Below are 22,324 nucleotides of genomic sequence, written 5' to 3' on the forward strand. Positions count from 1 at the left end.
GATAATTGGTTGTGCTACTTAGGTGAGAATGATAGCATTATCCTTCTCCCTATCATTCACAATGACACTATATAATCCCTGTATATACAATAATGCAGTTAAAATGCGTTCTTGTTCAGGTCAGCTGCACTACAGCTGTGTTGAAAATTCAGTGACAAGGATGAACCACATGTTTGCCTTTTCCTTCCTAGATTGATTGACAGTTGAGTAATAGGCCATAATCAGGTGAGAAGTAATGTGGGAGAAGATTAGCACGGAAATTACAGGAAAATATATTGGAAAAATATGTGTTTTCACACAGCAAGCTGAAATTTTCACACAGCAAGCTGACATTATTCCTGTTGTGTGTGTGTGTGTGTGTGTGTGTGTGTGTGAGAGAGAGAGAGAGAGAGAGAGAGAGAGAGAGAGAGAGAGTGAGAGAGAGAGAGAGGTAACAATCTTGATCTCATGTGAACCTGCTGCAATGCATTCAGTTATTAAAGGCAATTTGTGACTCTACAAGCAGACAAAGGAGGAAAAGCAAGTGTTCTTGAAAAAAAAATGCAGAATGTTGCAAATGGTGGTGTGTGGCAGATGGTCAAGGACACACTCTTGAAGAAGGAGATCCTCCCTATTGAAACTTAACCACATCCTCCCTCCTGCCCACTAGCTTCACTTCAGCCTTTCAGTCATCTACACCTATAAATCTGCATGCTCTGGTGATGTTTCCAACGTTCCCCTTAATAACACAGCTTAATTAGCTTTTATTATCCTTACAATTGGAAAATAATTGAACAAAGCATGAGCAAAGCATGTGAAACATAATCAGGCATTAAATTGAGATTTAGAATTGAAGTCTATTTCATTCACTGGTATATATATATATATATATAGTGTGAAATAGACTTTAAATAAGAAATAATTTTTATTTAATTCTCATGTGTTTGTTTTTGTATGTCTGTGTATTATATTAGTGAGCATTAGTGAGAAGAGTGTGTGTAATGAGCTGGTAGCTGGGTAACAGATGGACTAATGGGGATTACTGTCTGTGTGAGTGTGTTGTGGATGATGGAGGGAGATGAAGGGACAAAGATATGAGGTGAGAAAGGAAGTGGAGGTACTTGTCAGTAATAGATACAGGGGTGGGGTGTTTGTCTGTCACCATAATTGTCATGAAGGTCTTCCAGACAGCATCATGCTGAGACTAACCTGTCTATCAACCAATCGAGTCATATAGACAATTAATTAATCATTAGACAATGTAAAGCATTTTATAGTCACTAACTTTAGTTATCATGAATTTAGTTATCATTTTATATGTATTTATGAAGGGTGACTTTGCCTCGCACCTCCAGGGTTGGGGGTTTGATACCCGCCTTCGTCCTCTGAGCGTGGAGTTTGCATGTTCTCCCCGTGCTTTGCAGGTTTCATCCGGGTACTCTGGTTTCCTCGCAAAGTTCAAAGACATGCATTGTAGGCTGATTGGTATTTCCAAATTGTCCACAGTGTGTGAATGTGTATGTGATTGTGCTGTGGTGTCCCCTGCCTTGTGCCCCGAGTTCCTTAGGATAGACTCCTGTGTAGGATAATGGAAAATGGATGGATAGATAGATGTATTAATGAAATAATGGCATGCTAATCTCATAAAAAATATATTACTCAATTGTGCATATGCAGGAATGCATTTCTTTGTGTGATATGATCCGGTATAGATTGGTGGTCCACTGCTGTTTTTATTAGTTATTAAAGTCTTGACAGCTTAGCACAGTTTGAGCTGCCAATGGTGCACCACAAGCAACAAAAGAGGAGCACCACTTGGAATGAGGACCATCTGGGCGACAGCTCAAGACGAAAGCTCAGACGTGGCAATTTGCCTGAAAACACCCACCCACCCGCCCACACACACACACACACACACACACACACACACACACACAGAGCATTTTGCAGAAATGGGCTGTTATAAGACCAGAGTTATTCTTAGATGTAATATGTCTGATTTCCTGTCCTTCTGAAAATGTTTAGATTCAATTTGTTACTAGTATGCAAATGGACTCAATCTATAGCTAATTCTTTTTGTACTCTCTTTATCAGCATGTAAGCACCAGAAAATGTACATGCATTGTGTAAAACTATTTCTAAACCAATCTGCATTTTTTTAGTTTTTAATTATATTATCTTGTAGAAGTTACCAGACAAACTGACATTTTTATTCAACGACTGCTAATCTTTTGCAACTACTCACATAAAACAATATGAAGTGCTTTATAAAACAGCTATTTTATATGTTCATATATGTTGAAAAATGAAATTTAAAATCCAGTGCAACTCGACCATTCTCTCTTTTGTTCCTTTTTGGAGAAAGTCCTTTCCAATATGGATTATGGCCCGACTTTTGTGAGTTCTTTGCCTGCTGTTTCTGGCTTTCTGTATATGAGAACAGCCTGGTTCTTCATGCCGGAGTGAGGAAAGAAGCTTCAGGGCTTCGACTAGCCCTGATACACACCATCTGTCCTGGGACATCAAGCCAAAGACCACATCTGTTCCCCAAACACACCTTTTCTATTACACAAGGTTGCAATGGTGCATCCCTAGAATTAAATGGGTACGTCAAAAAAAAAAAAAACAGGACTGAACGTTGGTTAACATCTTGAACTGGTGATCAATTTAGATAGGGAAAAAAGATCTTTCTTGCATTCATGATTTTATCTTGTTGCAGGAATTACAAAAATAAATCACAGCTAAAAGTCGACCAGAAACATTGAGCTATGAAGGCAACTGTGAAATCTGGAGCCAGACCTGAATAAGCACTGTGATAGCACCTTCCGTAATGTCATATTAGACTGTTGTCTTTCTACTTGGCTATTTTTCAAGCCTATCCGTATCTCATTTCAGTGTTACTGCCAGCAAAGCATACTGTACCTTGATGCATCTACAGCAAAGCACAAGCTCAATATCAAGGTGAATAGTACAGCACAAGGTTAGATCCTTGGGATGCCTAATAATGGATCATAAGGAAATGTGCACCCTACCTTATTTAGTGGTTTTGACAACAATGATCAAATCTACTAAATGAATACTCCAGTATTTGCGAATCTAATCTTTACAGGTCACATCTGTGTAGTGTATGGATAATAACCACCAACAAAAACTGACACTTTTTCCAGTAATGGGAAAATAAAAAACAGTGGGACTGCGGTCTTTGGCTGTACTTCTTTCAGGTGCAAGGAATTAGTCATTTTTATTATTTTTTATAATTAATTTATAAAGAGAAATTCCTTTGCACTGTACTGTAGATTTAAAAAACTGTTTTGGGTAGACATTCTGCCATTATTTTACCCTAAGACCTTTAACAACTGTAGTTTTTCAGTCCGTACAGGATTTTGCAGAGTGTTTTTGTGATTGTTGCGGTGCAAAATGCTTGATTTTGCTGTGGTGGTGGTTTTTTTTTTCAAAATTTGTGATGCAGTTTGCTGCGTTTTTTTTTTGCGGAAAATTACTTGAATTGGTAATACTGCAATTTCACGAAATTGTTTTGCACGATCATTCGCAGTGATGTTTGTTGGTAAATGAGACCTTTTTGCTGTACTCATGTTTGATGCATGTGAATTGAAGAGGGCTTTGGTTGAATACGCATGGTGTATCATGGTGTGTTGTAACATATCTTGGCCCAAATCTGTGGAAAATCTGCTGTAATATTTACAAATTGCAAGCTCTTAATGTGATCAAGACCTTCTGTGATCGCAAAATCACAAAATCCTGAAGGGACTGGTTTTTAATTTGCATTATATAGTCACTATCACTCACTTTCAATAACCGCATTATCCTCGTCAGGATGTTGATGGAGCTGAAACTTATCCCAGGAAAACTAGGTGTAAGGTGGAACCCTGACCCTGACTGGGATGCCGGTTCATCTCAGGGCATTATACACTCTTCACTCAGTCCACCTACTGGCATGTTTTTGGGAGGTGGGAAGAAACCTGGAGAACTCAGAAGAAACCAGGTTGAGAATCTTTGCTTGAATTTTATGCCAAGTATTGCAGTCAAAGAAATCAGGCTAAGAATTTTTAGCTTTAAAACCTGGGTTAATTTTAACGAGCACTCTCTATGAGAGTAGAGGGTTTAAAGGTAGGGTGGGTACACCCATTGCCTTTTAACCAGTCTCATTTAACACCATTCACCATTTCTTTTTATTGGTAAACAGAGTCTTTGAGCCCCATATGGTTGTGTTTACTTGGTGCTGGAAGAGGAGGAGAAGAGATAATTGATTTCTTTTCACTGTCGAGGATTTGCTGACACCACTGTAATTGTGAAACCACAGGGCCTACCCCAGTGAGATGATTTTGCTGATAACCAGTTTACACCGTGTCGCTATAGTGCAGCTCTGCATTTATACCAGATTATAAACTGTAAGGACTTCATGTCTTTACAAAGACAAGAGCACAGATGTGGCATCTGTGCGTCATTTTAATCATAACTATTCCCAGAGCTGCCTTGTAGATTAGTGCACTGTGTAGTTGACTGCCTTGGGTGAAAGAGAAAATTGAAAAATAGCATTTTAATCATATCATGAAGTTTTTAAAAAAAATAAGTGATACATTTTGCATATTTACTGTATGAGTGGCTCTCAATGTGTGGCACTTGATATTTCACCTGGGTATAATTTGGCTGGAACTGATTTTGTCTTTTGCAGAATGCATTGTGTCATGTGTCATCAATAGTGCCATGTGACCCAGTTGCACTTTCTGTCAATCTCTAGTAATCCTGCAGTTCCCTGATGCAATGGTGATGCCATAACCACAGGCGATTCTAGAAGGAGTGTGGGTCTCAGGCAAAAAAAAACCCCAAAAAAACAAAAACAAAAAGAAGAACAAAACAACATTAGGCTCCACAATGACATGCTAATGATCCATTTAGGATAAATAATACAAAAACCTGTGTTGTGTTCTGTCAGCTTGTAAGATATAGATGATTCTGGTCACATCCCTCATCATCTCATTACAACCTGTAGGCTCTAAATACCACATTAGCTAGCCTTGTAGCTTTCATTGTCATGCTGAGATGTCGTTTAGACATTTGACTTTTCTTTTACTGAAAAAGTAACCAATACTCAGGGTTTCAAACAATTCTATGTCTTGCCTCTGGCCACTGCTTTAGCATACCTTGGGTGTTTATCTTTCTTAGATCTAAATTATTGAGAGTACTAAAGATATTCAGAGACTGTGTCAGTGAATTGTGTCATTCCTTGCTGTAATAGTTAAGCCACCACACCACCATATCTTGGCTTTTTTTCCTTTTTTAACATATTTATTTTGTGTCCATGGCTTTGGATATCCCAAGATTATTGGTTATTGATTTAACAACTACTATTACTCAGTCAGAATTATCTTGCGCTATATTGGGAGATATATAGTACTGTGCAAAAGTTTTAGCCACCCTATATTTTTAGTACAAACTCCAGAAGAACCATGACTGGTTCTGCAAGACGCTCAATAAAACGTACAGCTCATTTCCTTATAAAACTGCACTAATTGTACTGGAGACTACTGTTTTTATTTTTTTGTCACACTAAATGTTGACTTTGTTTCATTTACGACTGTTCACTGCTCTTTAAGGTATTTCTTTTAAATGTAGAAACATTTAATTTCATTATTCTGAAGGCATCTTTGTTCTATAGAATTTCTTTGCATGTGCCTAAAACTTTTGCACAGTACTGTATATTTATATATAATTTTTAAACTCTTAAAGCCTATAACCTAACAGCTTGTTTTTCCCTGTGAGCACAGAATGAAACTGATTTATCATATGAATGATCAAACCTGTCTGTGGGCTTAGCATTTCATTCGTATACAGAATTATTCCTTTGTTCTCACCTTCTGTATTCGGTACATATGCATGGGCTGTCAGACAGAATAATATTAACTCAATCTCACCGAACAAGCTAGCAGGCAAAGAGACAGTAAATGAGAGAAGGAGGATCTAAAACTTGCCAATGGATATACACAAAACATTTTATGGTTTGAATTTTTTCTTGAATTTCCCTGATGATTGTTTCACAAGTATAGTCCCTGTACTGAAAAACGATGCTAGAGGCTCAGAAACATTCGGTTTCACCTACACCAGCCAGTCCTCTGCTCAGGGAAATAGAAACTTGTTTAGAGCAAACCCTATCCTAACCACTGAACCCCTTAGTCATGCCATTTCTGTATTCACCTGTCTGATATACACATTGATTTCTGGGACTACGGTTGCTTCTAAGGCCAAACAGACTTCATTGTACACTATCTGTTGTTACCCAGATGAGGATGGGTTCCCTTATGAGTCTGGTTCCTCTCAAGGTTTCTTCCTCTTAACATGTTAGGGGGTTTTCCTTGCCACTGTCGCCACCGGCTTGCTCAATTGGGATAAATTTGCACATTTAAAATCTGTATACCGTGGTTATATGTTTCTGTAAAGCTGCTTTGAGACAATGTCCATTGTAAAAAGGCTGTACAAATAAATTGAAATTGAAAAAAAAAATAGATTTCTGCTTATTGCATTTTATCTGAAGCAAGGCTCGACCAGCAATTAAAAATAAAGTAGCCGACGAGTCGTATTTATCCTAGTTAAAGCATAGGCTGATACAAAATCACTATTTTAGGCTATTTTATTAGTATTAATGAACAGTGGTGAAAAATGTGCCTAAATGCACTTTAATGAAAAACCACGCACAGGCTACAATTAGGATACACTATTTATTTTGCACATGAAAATAAATAAATCTGTGCTATAAAAGGGTACAATAATAAATCTGTATCATGTCACTATACCAATGGATGTATTATACCAATTCTTAAAATGCACTCGTGGACAAACTGCAGAATCTGGAGTTGAGAGTGTGCAGCATTGAAGATCATGTCCATCATCAGAGCCCTCATTATAGCTCAGTGAGTGGCTTTCATTGGATAGAGGATACTGTGTCTGCTGTAGTGGGTGGGAGGTTTTTGACTCAGGAACTGCTGAAAATTATTCTGGATCATCCTCGGTCAGCTAGCATGAGTGGGATTGGATAGTGATGTGCAACTCATGGCACTGAATGCACCCTTTCATACAGAATTTTCTATTCCCAAATACAAGAATATTATTTTAATTTTTATTTAGCTTTAACGTACAACAAAAATAACTGTGGAAGGAATTCCTTCAGAAGTGGGCAGGATTGGAATGAAACTTTTACACACCTTTACACTTCATACACAGTGATATCAAAGTGGCAATGTTCCATAAAAGCAAAAGAAAATATATATTTATAAAAAGATGTTATATACTGTATACAGCAGCGAATAGTGAGTGTATGACTAGTCTATGCATCCCCCTACTCTATTGAATGTGAATAATGTAGAAATGTGTTTTTCCCACACTGAAAGCTCTGTGGACTTTGTAACATTGCTTTCCTTTTTGCACAAACACACACTTCTTGCTTTTCCCATATCTTTCTCACCGATGCATTCTCTGAGAAAAGAAACAGCTTGGCGCAGAGATGAGGTGCAGGACGCTTGAAAAACAGCACTAAGAGCCAAAGAATGTTGGGAAGGAATGTGAACTCTTACTGCTCTCCCTTACTCATTCACTCTCGTACCCCCCCCCTTCCCCCCCTCCCCACACACACACACACACACACACACACACACACACACACACACACATTGCATATGGTGCCAATATGATCTCATGCCTAATTTATAGGAATACTAATGAGCATGAGCGATCGATTTGGATTTATTGCAAATAATGATCCTGCATGCCTCTCTTTAAACCAATGAAACACTGCAAAAGCCACATAGAGAACTTTGGGTGACAAGGCATGACAAGAGTACAGTACACTAAGGGGTGACATCACTGAATTCTGCACGTTCAGAATATGTGATTTGCTCCTCGCAAAATAAATGCACACATAATTACATTATTTTATAATAGTTGCTCTATAGTTTCAAATACTGAAATGCTACTTCACAAAGAAGTTTTACCGAAATCTGGATGTATAATGAGGTCCCTAGTGAGCAATCACAGTGGCAGAAATCACAAGGAGAAACTCATGAGGAAGAAAACTTGAGAGAAACCAGAAGGGAACCCATTATCTAATGATCATTTATATCAGCATGAGGCAGATATGTTTCATTGTATCTGCATGAATTTCTCTCAAAGATGTGATTTTATGTCAGAGTTGAGGAGGCAATTAAGATGCTATCCTGTACCACACATTTGGCCACACCATGGCCAGAAAAGCACAATGTACCTCCAAGGACAAATTGACAAACCACACTTTTACTCCCTGATATCTTAAAAAGCTTCATTTCACAAGACATTGATCTTCCATTTTATTACATTGATGACTCGCCTTCCTTTGAACTCCTGATCCAAACTGTAATTGAAAAAAATCCAGGTTCCACTGTGTACGAACGAAAATGGTCAACATTTTTCTGCTTAAGGTCAGATATGGTATTTATTATTTTTTAAAGCATTATGAGAAGAGAAAAGTGTTCTAGAGTTCTAGAGCCTGGAGCCTATCCCAGGGAACACGGGCCACAATGTGGGGGACACCATGGACAGGATGCCAACCCATCGCAAGGCACAATCACACACACACATTCACACACAATTTGGAAATGCCAATCTGGGGGAGGAAACTGGAGTACTTGGAGGAAACCTCTGAAGCACGGGGAGAACATGCAAACTCCACATACACAGAGCGGAGGCGGGATTCAAACCGCCAATCCTGGAGGTGTGAGGCAAAAATGCTAACCACTAAGCCAAGAGCCCCCAATATACATATATTTCTATAATAACTTGTCCTATCATTAGATAGTCATCTGGCATTTGTAATTGATTTGAGAATACAGTATATACAACACATATATAACATGCATCGACAAAGCCAGTCTTCTCACATAGCCATCAGTGCAGTGCATTCTAATGAACTTTGATTTGGAAAGATCTTTAGTTAAATACAAACTCTTTGTGTCTGAGTTTTTTTAAACTAACCAACACCCCCATTGGGTTTCCATAGGAACTATGAAGGGAATCCTGATGACCAAATTAAACGGAAAACACTCAAATGCCTCAATAGATGGATCTCAACACGAATAGAGGAACTGAACCATGTCAAATTGAAACAAAAACTTTAGAGTGATGACCGTGAGGACGGTGCTCACCTACAGTAACTGGCATAACAAAAAGTGTCTGGCTATAGCATAATACTTCCACATGGCCTCACTGCTCGTTCAGCCGTGGTTGCTCTTAGCGCATTCGAAGTTGAGAATCGAATTATAATCATGAGCTGTGCTGTAGAAGTGCCTCTGTAATATATTTAATTCTCGGCATGTGACCTGTTTGTCTGTGTATGCGCTTAGCTGATCATAATGAGAGTGATGATGATAATGCTTATGGAAATGACAACCAGATCGGCACTGTGCTCTCTGGTTAAGATGAAGAAACTGTGAGTGATACTCAGAGATAATGGGAACATTTTGTGAAATCCAGCGGCTAGTGGAATTGACGAGCGATATTTTTGCCATAATTACCATTTTCTTCAACATTAAAAAAACTTATGAAATTATGTTGGAACAAGAAATTCTGTTACAGTGTGTTCCTATGAATATCAGTGTGCTGTGTAGTCAGATATGTTTGGCTGTAGGGGGTTTGTCTTTGTTTTCACCTCCAGCCCATTGCCACTGAATAAGAAGTGTAATTAACTAAATTCGGCTAGGTTTGTTTACTTAATTAAACTTAGTTATGCCAACGTTTTGTGAGGAAGTCAACTCATTAACTTTAGGTCATTTTTATTTAAATCACAGGTGAAATGCACCGAGTGTGTAAATGCATGGTTGGGTTTTTCCTAATGATCAAACTGGCAGTGGGAAAACATTCTGCGCTGAAGGACTCAACTGCCACCTGAATGAAATACCTTGAAGTAAATAACTTGATTAGGCTTGACCTTAACCTGCTAGATCAAAAACTTGCTGACATTCTAGTTAAGGAGCTAAATGCTAACTGAATCAAGGTTAATAACTAGGCAAAAATGTTGTCTATTCTGTTATCTAATGCAGCGAAATAATTACGAGTTACTAAAAGTTTCATTTTTAGAATATATTGATGGAAGTGTGTAAACTTACCTTGATGCTTTATGCGCCTGGTTGGTTTAGGTTAACATCAGGTCACTGCTATGAGCGTTCGATAATGCCTTATCAATGAATGTCTACACTCGGTTGATTGGATTTCAACGCTTTTCAGGATGTGTTCTAAATACAGTACTGTAAAAAAAAAAAAAAAAAAAAAAAAAAAAAAAAAAGGGTTTTAGGCGCACTATTTTATTAGTATAAACTTTGTTATAGATTTTATGTTAAGGATTCTACATTATCGAGTCAGTTCAGAAACATTTGAGATTTCCAAACATTAGTTTTCTAGTACAAAATTAAATGTTACAGAAAAATGTTTATATGTCAGTAAAGAAAACAGCATATTATGTAAGAGACCACTTTTCAGACAAAAAAACATATTGAAGGCTGCTGAGATTTGCTGCAAAAATAAGAAGCAAGAGCGACAGTCAAAGTCTCCAGAAGAACTGTTGCTGGTTCTGCAAGACGCTCAATAAAACTTATAGAACTGCACAAATTGTACCTGAGCCTACATTTATTTTAAGCAAATGGTCACCACACTAAATATTGACTTTGTTTGATTTATTACTGTTTACTACTCTTTAGTATTTTTTTAAGCATAGAAACATTTAATTTGATTATTTTTGAAGGAATCTTTGCTCTACAGCATTTCTTTACATGTACTTTTGCACAGTAGATTCTGAATCGCTTTACGTATTAGTACATTCCTGAATATTCTGTCCAACCCTGATTGCATAGCTCTGTCAATTTTATTTATGTATAAATGAGAAGTGCCAAAATGACATCAAAATCATCTGTCACATTCGTTTATGTCAGACACTAGGTGCTAGACGTTTTCTGTAGAGAGTAAGCGCTCTCTACATAATGAGTGACTCGGCTATCACTCTCCCACATTTTCTCTTCCTCCTCTCTGTCGCAGTAGCTTGTGAAGTGCAGCGTAGGTGGAAATGCTTCCTCGTCTGGGGATGTAAGCATGCTTGGGGAGTAACGGAATACATGTAATGGCGTTACGTAATCAGGATACAAAAAACTGTAATCCGATACAGTTACGTCAAAAAACAAAGTGTACCTATGTTTACAGATTACAGGTACATTTATTAAAAAACAGGAATACTAACAGGATTACAATTTTTTTTCATTTAAAATCAAAGAAATTAATCTTTTGACATAACACAATATAGACAGCTGCTTGATTCAGATTACATTACTGAATCAGATTACATTACTTTCATATTGAGATACTTGGATTACGTTACAGATTATATTGTTCATGAAGTAATTTGCAACTGTAACAGAACTCATTTTTAAAGTAACCCTCCCAACCCTGGATGTAAGCCACCATTAGCTACATACACTCTAGCTATAGTGCTGTAAGCCTATAAGCCTCATCTTTCCTGTCAGCATAATTCTTTTCCAAATGCAGAATTCCTGCTCTCATATACTGTAGTAATGACCTACATTTGCATCCAGCATCCAATAGATCCATTGTAATCTATAAATACAGAATTTAATGGCTTTAACAGGTCAAGCAGACATATAAAATCAATTCTCCTGTTATCAGCGACTGTGTTCTCCATCTATACTTCATATGACTACATATGACTACATATTCATGCTTAGATATCAGATCTCTCCTGTGCATTTCATCTCGTCGCTCTCATTAACTTTGTCTCTGGATGTTCTTCCCTCTTTCCTGTCCTGGCCGCTTCACAGAATATGACAACTCTATTTTTCCTTTGAGCCACATCAAGGACCACGATGATCTACAGCTAGTGAAATCCACTGTGTCCCCAGAACTGGTAAAGTCCCAACAGGCTCATATCAAAATCCACACAGAGAAAAGTGAGTCAAGTTCACAGTTGCTATAGGAAGAAGTTAATCTCTACAGAGCACAGTTAAAATACTGACGATTTTTCCAGTGCTAGTCAGCACATGGCAGATTCAGAAAAGTGGAAATGAGATTTACTCTATGTGAGAGTGTGCTGTATCCATGACTAAAGAGAGTACAATGTGATTTCTTTGCCCTTGACGGTACAGAATGCTGTATAAGGAATTGTGCCTGTGTATCTGTCTGTGAAAGTTATTATAAGATTAGTTAAAACAGAAATAAAACAAATAATAAACTACAATTAAATAAAAAATGGACACCTTAGCTTGGATATTAACCAAAACAAAATAACTAATTTGAACTAATTTCTGTTTTTTATTATATATTTTTTTTAAAACTCTCAACAGCCAACTTAAATATATTGTTAATTTACTTTGTTTTTTTTTGTTGTTTTTTTTTTTGTCTAAGCCAGATAAAATGCTTAATTTTTTTTAATCTAACCATCAATGATACCTTCAACACATTTTACCCATTAGGACGTTACACAATATGCATTATTTGTATCTCTAAAGTACAGACAGAAAAAGTTCCCCTACTAAACTTGCTAAAACCAAAACTGAAACTAAAATATATAACTTACTAACTAATGTATCTTAAAAATGCATTAAAACTTAACTAAAATTCAAAAATGAAACCTAAAAAGAATCACATCACAAAATCAAACCTAATTAAAAAACAAACAAACAAACAAAAACACTATAGTAACACCAGATAATACAATGTGTCAAAGTCAAGGCCCTCAGTTAAATCTGTGACATTGAGAAAACAATTTTAATTTAAATAGATCACATTGAGGATGTCACACATTACAAAATTAACCAATAGTTTGAACCTGGTTGTAAATATGTTTCAGCCATTCAACAAATGGTAATCTTCATAAAGTCCTCATTCACGACTCAGTTTGACAAATGTAAAGTAGTGTTGCGTTGATTTGCCTGCCTTTCTTAGCTTCCACTGAGTTATTATTTCACCTAGTGAAAATATGTGTGCACCACAGTGACCATTTTAACCCCCCCCCCCCCCCCCCCCATACACATATCCAGACACACACACACACAAATAAAGAAAAAAATTGCCATTGCCTGATTTTTTGTTTGGTTAGTTTCAAGTCTTTTCTGTGGTTTGAGATGTAGTTTGTCTGGATTTTTTTTTTTTGCTGAAACCAGGCAACCATGGGTAATAATATCACCTCAGGAAACACACCTGCTGTATCAAGCACAGTTGAACAAAGATACGTCCAAAACCAGTCAAAACAAGCTGCTAGACTGTATGCTGTGTGCCTGTACGCAATGTTGTAGACTTTCAACTGCCTGTTACAGGGTTACACAAAACATTCACTAGATCGTAGCCTATAGCATAAGTCAAGTGTGATAGCCTCTCAACTTAATTTTGTTTGAGGCTATATTGTTATTAATGTTGTCCTACCCCACTAAAATCTATGGTCATGAGACGCTGTTGTGTGTCTTCCATAAATTGTCTGCAAAAAGTTCTTGATTGACTTTACACACATTACTTAGTCAGTAAAAGAAGACTGTAATTTTATATCTTCAGTGAACGGAGGCAAGACCAATCAGACAGGGTTTACAGGAAAATACATGGAAATACTTGTGTCTTTTTGGCTGACACGTTTGGAAAAATGGATATACGCTGTTTTATTTATTTATTTTAAACCAGTAAAAGGGTTGAAACTGAAACAGTAACATACTCTGACACTGAGCAGGAAACCAAGGTGTGTAAATGTTTCTGTGAGTTCCAGATATGAGCAGAGCATAAGGATAGATAATGTACTTTGCATGCAATACAATGATAGCTTAGCTGTGCCTCCACTTGGCTAGCAACACCAAATGAGCCTAGTTAGTAAAGTTTGATATTTTATCGGTCTGGTAGTCCTACAAACAGTGACAACACCTGAGGCAAGTTTTATGATAAATCCGACTTTTTCTGATCATGTCATACATTGATGTGCTAAAATTACTGAAAGAACTATGAGTTTCCCTTTGTAGTGTATTTGTGTAGGTTTGATAGATTTTGAAAGTAACGTGAAAGTAAATTAGTAATCTGATTACTTTTTACATGCAGTAATCAGTAATGTAATCAGATTACAATTTTAAAGTAGTAATTAGTAATCTGTAGTGGGTTACTTTTTTGAGTAACTTACACAACACAATCGTTGTCTTGTGTTGTACCATGGGGAGGTACTCAGCCTCAGGCACAATCAAACAAAGCTGATATTATCTCCCTGGATGTGGAGAAACAGTTTTAACCTCTTGCCTGACTAAACATCAGAGATGTTTAGATGAGAGCAGCTGAAAGCTGGAGGCAAGTTCAGGAGTCATTGCACACACACACACACACACACACACACAAAAACACAAAAATACTCCACTTACAGCTAACTAGAATCCACTCTAGCTCATGGTTTTGTTTTTTTTTTAGACAGAGAGTAACTCAATAAAAGTAGGTTAAAGGAAGTATTGTATATAACACAATTTTCACAGTATTGTATATATCACAATTTTCATGGCACCTCTGGTTTTGGCCACAAAATGGCTGACAAGGACTCTGTATCCCAGCAGCCCTGTAAGTCACATAACCTGGTCACATATCTCATTGATTACTCTCCTGTCTTGTGTGAGAGTAAATGGTATCACTAGTTAGGTTCTGGCTTCTGTGTGTTTCTTTGTCAATTTTTTTCTAGCTCTTGCTTATGATTCTTACTTTGATTTGGTTTATTTCATTGCGAATGCTTTAAGAAAACATCTGCACTTGCATCTGCCTCCAAACCCATTCTCGGACACAAAACAAGACCCAAACATGGATGCAGCAGGTTTCCAAAAATTTTATCAGGAGGTCAAGGCGCTGAAGACTTCACCTAAGATTGACATAGCTACTCAGTGAGCACTATGCTAGAGCTCTCATGCCACTGAACTGGGGTCTGGTAAGTGGAGCTCTCTGCCTCTCATGCTGCCAGATTTTGATTCTGTGGAATGTCCCCAAGTGATGCGGATGGGTATTCCAGCTCCCTATGAGGGTAATGAATTCTCCCCTGATGGATTCGTACTGCAGTCTGAATTTTAGTTCCAAAAGCTTGGTGGGCCTTAAGCCTGATGAGAGTGAATGGCTGAAGTTTATGCTGTCACTTAATTACAGGCAGAGCACATCAATGGGCAGAGAACCTGGTCACCCAGTGACACCAAAGCTTAATAAACATTCTCCTGAGATGGGTGTTTCTCCCTGTCCAGGCATGAGCCTCCCATAAAAATATTTTAGGTGGAGTGGGGGAGGGGGTAGGGCGTCAACCCAGAGGCTGACAGGACGGCCTATCTAGTCAAGCTCACCCCAGAGGCAGACAGGGCGACTTCCAATGCCGTGCTCAAGTTCTAGGCCAACAAGGCAGCCTCTCCAGCCAAGCCCATGCCCAAGGCCTACCAGGCGGCCTCCCGAGCCATACTCAAGCTAGAGGCTGACAAAGCGGCCTTCAAAGACAACGTGAAGCTCGTGGATGATGAGGCAGCCTCCCAAGCCAAGCCCAACCCATTTTGTATTTTATACCTCGTGTTTCATGCCATGGATTCCTAGCTCTTCCTTATGATTCTTCTTGATCGAGTTTTTTTCATTTGTGTATGTTTTTAAAAAAACACCTGCACTAGCATCCACCTCCAAACCCCTTCTCTGATAACATTCAAAACTTTGGCCATTACTCTTTAATGATAACATTGTACCAAAGCTCTTTTCATGGAGTTTTATCCAATGTTGAAATACTGTATAATAAACTAAAAAGTAAGTCTGGTTATGTACACTTTCTTGAAGGACTTGTGATTTGCTTTTTTTGATCTACTGTGATACTATTTCGATTCATAATGCAACAATTCCATATTTGACAACACCAGTGAATCTGCTATGATATGATATTATATGATTTGATTTAGTAGGAATGGCTGCAATGATGAATTAGAGAAGGACTATTTCAGAAATATGGGTAAATCACCTTGCTAGTCTGTTTAACATCAGTTTAAAAAAGAATATTTTTTTTGCACATCACTTATCTGTCCTTTTTCGATAATAATAATGAATTTATAATCAATTATAATTGATAATAAGTGATTTTTGACTGCTGCCTTGATTCATTTCAAGTACTGCCTTTTAAATCAATACATCAGTACAAATCGTTCAGGTCAAGGTTCCCAAAAGCTTCGCAGTACCAAGATACATAAATGGTAGAGCAAGCATCGCACTGAGCACTCTCTCTCCAAGTAGATCTTAACTTTGATATCATTACACCCATAGCAGTTATACATGTTAAGTGTTTTCGAGATTCCTAGTGTTGGGTCCGAGTCCTCCTTTGTTGTGTTCGAGTCAAGACCAAGTCCTTAACCAATCAAGTCCGAGTCCGAATCTGAGTCCAAAAGGGGTCGAGTTGGACTCAAGTCCAAGTCCTTAATGGCCGAGTTTGAGTCGAGTCTGGCCGAGTACAGAAAGTAATTAAACTGAAAAAAGATTTTAAATTGCGATTGTAAACTCAACACTGAGCTGTTAAATTAATATTTTAACCTTCACAAACCAATGGCAACATAAATATAACAACAAAGACCACTATTACATCTTGCCATTTGCCATTTAATATTTTTATTTCATGCCATCAGCACCTCAACTTTTATTATATTACATTTCTGAACACAGCTCTGTTCTTGTAACTTTTTTTTTCATTTTAATTCAAAGAAGTAAAAAATCCCTATCAGCAGGGTTTATGATATTTACTACATTAATAAGTACATTTCACATTTTCTGTGAAATTCAACACTGGAATCACCAAATGCTAATGTGGGCGATATGACTACAATCTTATTTCATGCTAACGATATGTTTTCTCACATAGGTCTATCAATAGTATTCAAGTAAGAAATACTAGGGAAATTGAATAAAGCAATCAAATGTAAAATAAAATAGACTTCACTGTATGACATATACAGTGATTCTTATTAAATTTACTGAAGTTATTCAGTCTAATGAGTGAGTATTTTTTTCTTTGTCTTTTGTTGATTGATTAACATTAATGACACAGATAGCAGCAGGTTTATTAGACTGCTGTCACTTTAAGACCTAATGCACAGATCCAATATACTGTATTGACACACCGATTTTTTCGCCAACTGTGTACATTCACTTAAGACATAACCGACTGTGTTTGCATGATTACTTGGCCAGACCTGCGTTTTGACATGATTTGTATGTATTTATTTGACCGTCCAAGCGTAATAAGCCACTAGAGAGAACTCAATTCAGTACTAAAGAGCACTAAAGAGAACTCAATTCAGTACTTGCACGATGATCATCGTGCGAGTCCCGAAGCCCCTGGTCAGGCAGGGAGACATTCATTAATGTCTTGTTATCTTAATTTTATGCTGTTATTTATATTTTTCATCTTTTTTTCATGTTACACATGATGTGGACTCGACTGTACTCCAAGATTTTTTTCCGAGTCCAAAATGCCCGAGTCCGTGTCAAGTTCGAATACAAATTTACCCAAGTGCATGACAAGTCAGCGTTTGTTCATAATTGGACTCGAGTCCGAGTCTGGGATTGAGTACCCCGACTCTAGAGATTTCTTTGACTCGTCAAAGTTTTCTACATAAATTCATGTATCTAATGTTTTTTTTTGTTTGTTTGTTTTTTTTAAATCTTTTTTATTCTTATTACTGTACAATACATCACAATTCTTGTTCATGGTATTCACACATTCACATGTGATATCCCTTTAACATAGAGCCTCTCTGTTTCTGTATGAATTGTGAGAAGTAGTTTAACAACGCTTAACTCAACATCCAATGCTATAAACATGCACACAATACACATCCTGTTTCACTCATTCATGTAAGTGTCACATGACTTGGATGATGTAATGACTAGTTGTAGTTGCAGCTGAACATTGTGTGTGCTACTGTTTGATTTTATTGACCCCGTCTATTAATAGGAGCATAAGGGGAAAAAAGTTGACCTTGTGCTAAAGGCAAACAAGTACCCTTTAAACCTCTCTCTCTCTCTCTCTCTCTCTCTCTCTCTCTCTCTCTCTCTCTCTCTCACTCACTCTCTCTCTCTGTCATTTTTATGAGAGTATCATACAATTGTTCATTCTTTCATCGTTAAATATTTCAAGTTAAATATCATTTACAATTAGGCAAGAATCTGAGGCTATCATGGGCACAGACTCACCCAAACTGGACAGGTAAAGACTAGAAAAAGACCAGGTGATTTTTTAAAAATATATATAATCTTCAACTGTTCAGTTTCTGTGAGCTTGTGCCTAGCTTTAGATTCCTGTTCTTGCCTGACAGGAGTGGAACCCGATGTGCTCTTCTGCTGCTGTTGCCCATCCACCTCAAGGTTTGATGTTTTGTCAAACATGCAAGTGATTATATGAGGTACTACAGTATATTCTTCCTGCAGCTCGAACCAATCTGGCCATTTACCTCTGACCTCTCTTATCAACAAGGTGTTTCCGCCCACAGAACTGTCACTCACTCAATGTTTTTTGTTTTTGTGTAAACTCCAGAGACTTTTGTGTGTGAAAATCCCAGGAGATCAGCGGTATCTGAAATATTCAAACCAGCCCATCTGGCACCAATAACCATGCCATGGATAAGGATCACGGAGATCACACTTTTCCCCCATTCTGATGTTTGATGTGACGATGAATTGAATCTTGTGACCTGTATCTACATGATTCAGTAAAACACAATTATGCATGTTAACAACAGCTTTATCAATGGTTACATTTTATATTTTGGCTGGAGTGTCCCCTTAACTTAATGGCTAAAGATGCTGCAGGCCCAAGCCTTGTTGTCTGCTATAGAAAGCTGGAGAGTTATAAACTGTGTACTGTGAGAGACTGAGAGATGCAGCCTGTGCCACACACCACCATCTGGACCACAGACGGTTTCTGCCTCAAGGTTAGAGTGGATATCCTGTCTCTTCACTTCTATTCAATTCGATTCAAAACAATTCAAATCAAGTTAATGAGCCTTATTAGCCTGACCTTATGTAGTTACAGTTTTGGCAAAGTATCACAGGAAATAGTAGAACAGTTATTAACAACAATAAACAGTAATAATAGTAACATGGTAAAAAAGCAAGGAAATGACAAACATCGTGTGTGTGAGTGTGTGTGTGTGTGTGTGTGTGCGTGTGTGTGTGTGTGTGTGTGTGTGTGTGTGTGTGTGTGTGTGTGTGTGTGCAGATAGACAGTAAGCCAGTTATTGCTCATTACTATGCAATCCCAGTCTGCCTCTCACTGTGTTTCAGCCCTGTCAGCAACCAGCAACACACACACACACACTTTTCAAGGTCATCGTGTTTTTCAGTGCCAAATCGTTTAGTGGCACCACCCACAGTTATACTGTCCTCTACCTCTACTGCAGAACAGTGCACATGCACGTACGCACAAACATATGCGCGCGCGCACACACACACACACACACACACACACCTGGTTATAAAACAAGGTAACAGCAATGTTAATTCTTTATTGTACTACTCATTACACTTTGTACAGGTGTGTATATTATGAAGTGTATTCTATGATGTGTATCTTATGTGCAGATGTGTTAGGTTGTGTATGGTATGTTATGATGTGTATGTTATATACAGATGTGTATGTTATAATGGGTATGTTGTATGCAGATGTGTATGCTATGATGGTATGTTATATGCAGATGTGTTATGATGGGTATGTTATCTGCAGATGTTTATGTTATGATGTGTAAATTATATACAGATGTGTAATGATGTGTGTTATGTGCAGATGTGTTATGATGAATGTTATGTGCAGATGTGTATGTTATGATGGGTATGTTATGTGCAGATGTGTATGTTATGATATGTATGTTATGTGCAGATGTGTATGTTATGATGGTATGTTATGTGCAGATGTGTGTTATGATGGTATGTTATGTGCAGATGTGTATGTTATGATGGTATGCTATGTGCAGATCTGTATGTTATGATATGTATATTATATACAGATGTGTAATGATGTGTGATATGTTATGATATGTATATTATGTGCAGATGTGTATGTTATGATGTGTATATTATATACAGATGTGTAATGACGTGTGTTATGTGCAGATGTGTATGTTATGATATGTATGTTATGTGCAGGTGTGTATGTTATCATGGTATGTTCTGTGCAGATGTGTTATAATGGGTAAATTATATACAGATGTGTAATGATGTGTGTTATGTGCAGATGTATATGTTCTCATGGTATATTATGTGCAGATGTGTATGTTATCATGGTATGTTATATGCAGATGTTATGATGGGTATGTTATGCGCAGATGTCTATGTTATGATGGCATTTTATGTGCAGATGTGTAATGATGAATATGTTATGTGCAGATGTGTATGTTATGATGGCTATGTATGAATGAGAGATTTAGAAGTGGTGATGACATGACCACAATAGTCCAGCCTTAATTAATTAACCATACTTGAGTGTGATATTGGTGAGCATAACTAAAATTAGCTAGCTAATTTCAATTTTATATTTTTATGTATATAGTACATTAACTCACGGGCTCATATAGTTTAACTGTATGTTGGCTGGATACTGTGAGAACAGTGGTATATGGATTTAATTGTGTACTTGGCCTTTAATTATGTTTGACTTCAGTATTTAAAAGGTTAAAGCTTAATTAATTACGTGACCTTTAGATGTAAAGTAATACCAGTTTATAATATAAATTGCGGAAGAGACAGCTGTTTTGTTTTGATTTAAGGAGATAAAGTAATGAACTGCAACAGAAATATTTTAATTGGCTAAATTACTGTGATTTCAATAAGGATTATTTTAGTTGTTGTTACAAAGCTCTACTAGATTACTTTTCCATAAATTAAGTAAACTTCATCACATAAATTACACACACACACACACACAATTGCACAATTGAGTTTGATCTAGTGATAAATCTCTCCATCTGGTCTCAGAATGTGCCACATGCACTATGATTTATACTGCATCATGTCAGTTCCTTCCCTTTATTTTGAACACACACACATGCACGCACGCACGCGCGCACACACACACACGTCAGTATGCAGGACAGTGCTGGATTAAGTGCTTCCATCATAATCGGTGTGTGTTGAGGTCACGGACAGACAATCCGACTACACACTGATGGCACAAACATTAGCCCAGACTGCAGGTAAGATAGTCATGCAAGTACTAAAACACACACACACACCCCTTCAACTATAGACAGACACGCAGCCTCTGTATCAGTACCTCCACTTATGATAACTCAAATGGTGCACCAAAAACAGTCTCACACTCTCTCTCTTCCTCCACACACACACACAGATTAGCGCACTGACAGCATCACCCCACTGCAGCACAGTCGGAAAGTGCTCCCCGCCCCTCTGCACCACTCTTACCTTTGTGACAGTCATGCAGAGATAGGGTGAGAGTAGCCGGTGTCTATCCCAGGAAGACCACAGTGTGTGAATGTGTGTGTGTGTGTGTGTGTGTGTGTATGCGTGTGTGTGCGTGCGTGTACGTGTGTGTGCTCTATAGCCGAGAGAGCAGCAGCAGCAGACTGACAGAGAAAGCAGGATGAAGCAGTGCTACTGCTTCTGTAGGGCACTGCAGTGAAGTACGCTCAGCCTGCCTGCTTCCTACTACAGAAAAACATCCTCCTCCTCCTCCTCCTCCTCCTCCTCCTCCTCCCTCTGTCTCTCACTCTCTCACTATCTCACCCTCTCTCTCTCCTGACTTCTCTCACCACCCCTGCACTGTACAGCCTGATTAGTGGGCTCTGTAGTAAAGCCTACTAATGAGTCGGCTATGGCTGAGAGATAAACCCAGACGTTCTCTCTATCTCTCTCTCTCTCTCTCTCCATTTGCAGTTGAATTAAAATGTACACTCTAGCTTAATACAGTCTATTCTTCTCTTTGCACCAACAGCAATAAAATAATAGTCAATTATAGAGATTGACCGATATTGATTTTTTAAATAAAATATCTTTCTCTCTCGTATATATATATATATATATATATATATATATATATATATATATATATATATATATGTATGTATGTATGTATGTATGTATATACATATACACACTGGTTTTCTTGCCGGTTTCTTTGCCTTTGGAATGATGTCATTTTCAACCTCAGTGCATTTGACATACACAAAGTGGGGGGAAAAAACATGGATGACTCCATGTTCATCTTCTGTAAGCATCAAGCTAGCCAGCGAACTGTGATGAGTGATGTGTATTTACCTCTGCAAACAGCCAAAAGTAT

General features: G+C 37.7%; 1 protein-coding gene across 3 annotated transcripts in view; it reads right to left on the reverse strand.

Moving 5' to 3' along the window:
* Positions 1-21,704, reverse strand: part of coro2ba (coronin, actin binding protein, 2Ba) — a 55,256-nt gene extending 33,552 nt beyond the window's left edge. The window contains exons 1-2 of one of the 3 annotated variants that reach the window (XM_053616582.1): positions 3,787-4,006; positions 1,329-1,555 (exon numbers count right to left, since the gene is read on the reverse strand). Coding sequence is in view for 1 of the 3 variants with exons in the window: in XM_053616579.1 (XP_053472554.1) it covers positions 21,451-21,465 (15 nt within the window). In the remaining 2 variants the exon portion in view is untranslated. Of the gene's footprint in view, positions 1-1,328; positions 1,802-3,786; positions 4,007-21,450 lie in introns of those variants that run through there. The other 2 variants (XM_053616579.1, XM_053616581.1) reach the window with 2 other exon arrangements.
* Between the last annotated feature and the right edge of the window lie 620 nt (positions 21,705-22,324).

This window comes from Ictalurus furcatus, chromosome 27 (assembly GCF_023375685.1).
Source record: "Ictalurus furcatus strain D&B chromosome 27, Billie_1.0, whole genome shotgun sequence".
NCBI classification, from domain to species: domain Eukaryota; kingdom Metazoa; phylum Chordata; class Actinopteri; order Siluriformes; family Ictaluridae; genus Ictalurus; species Ictalurus furcatus.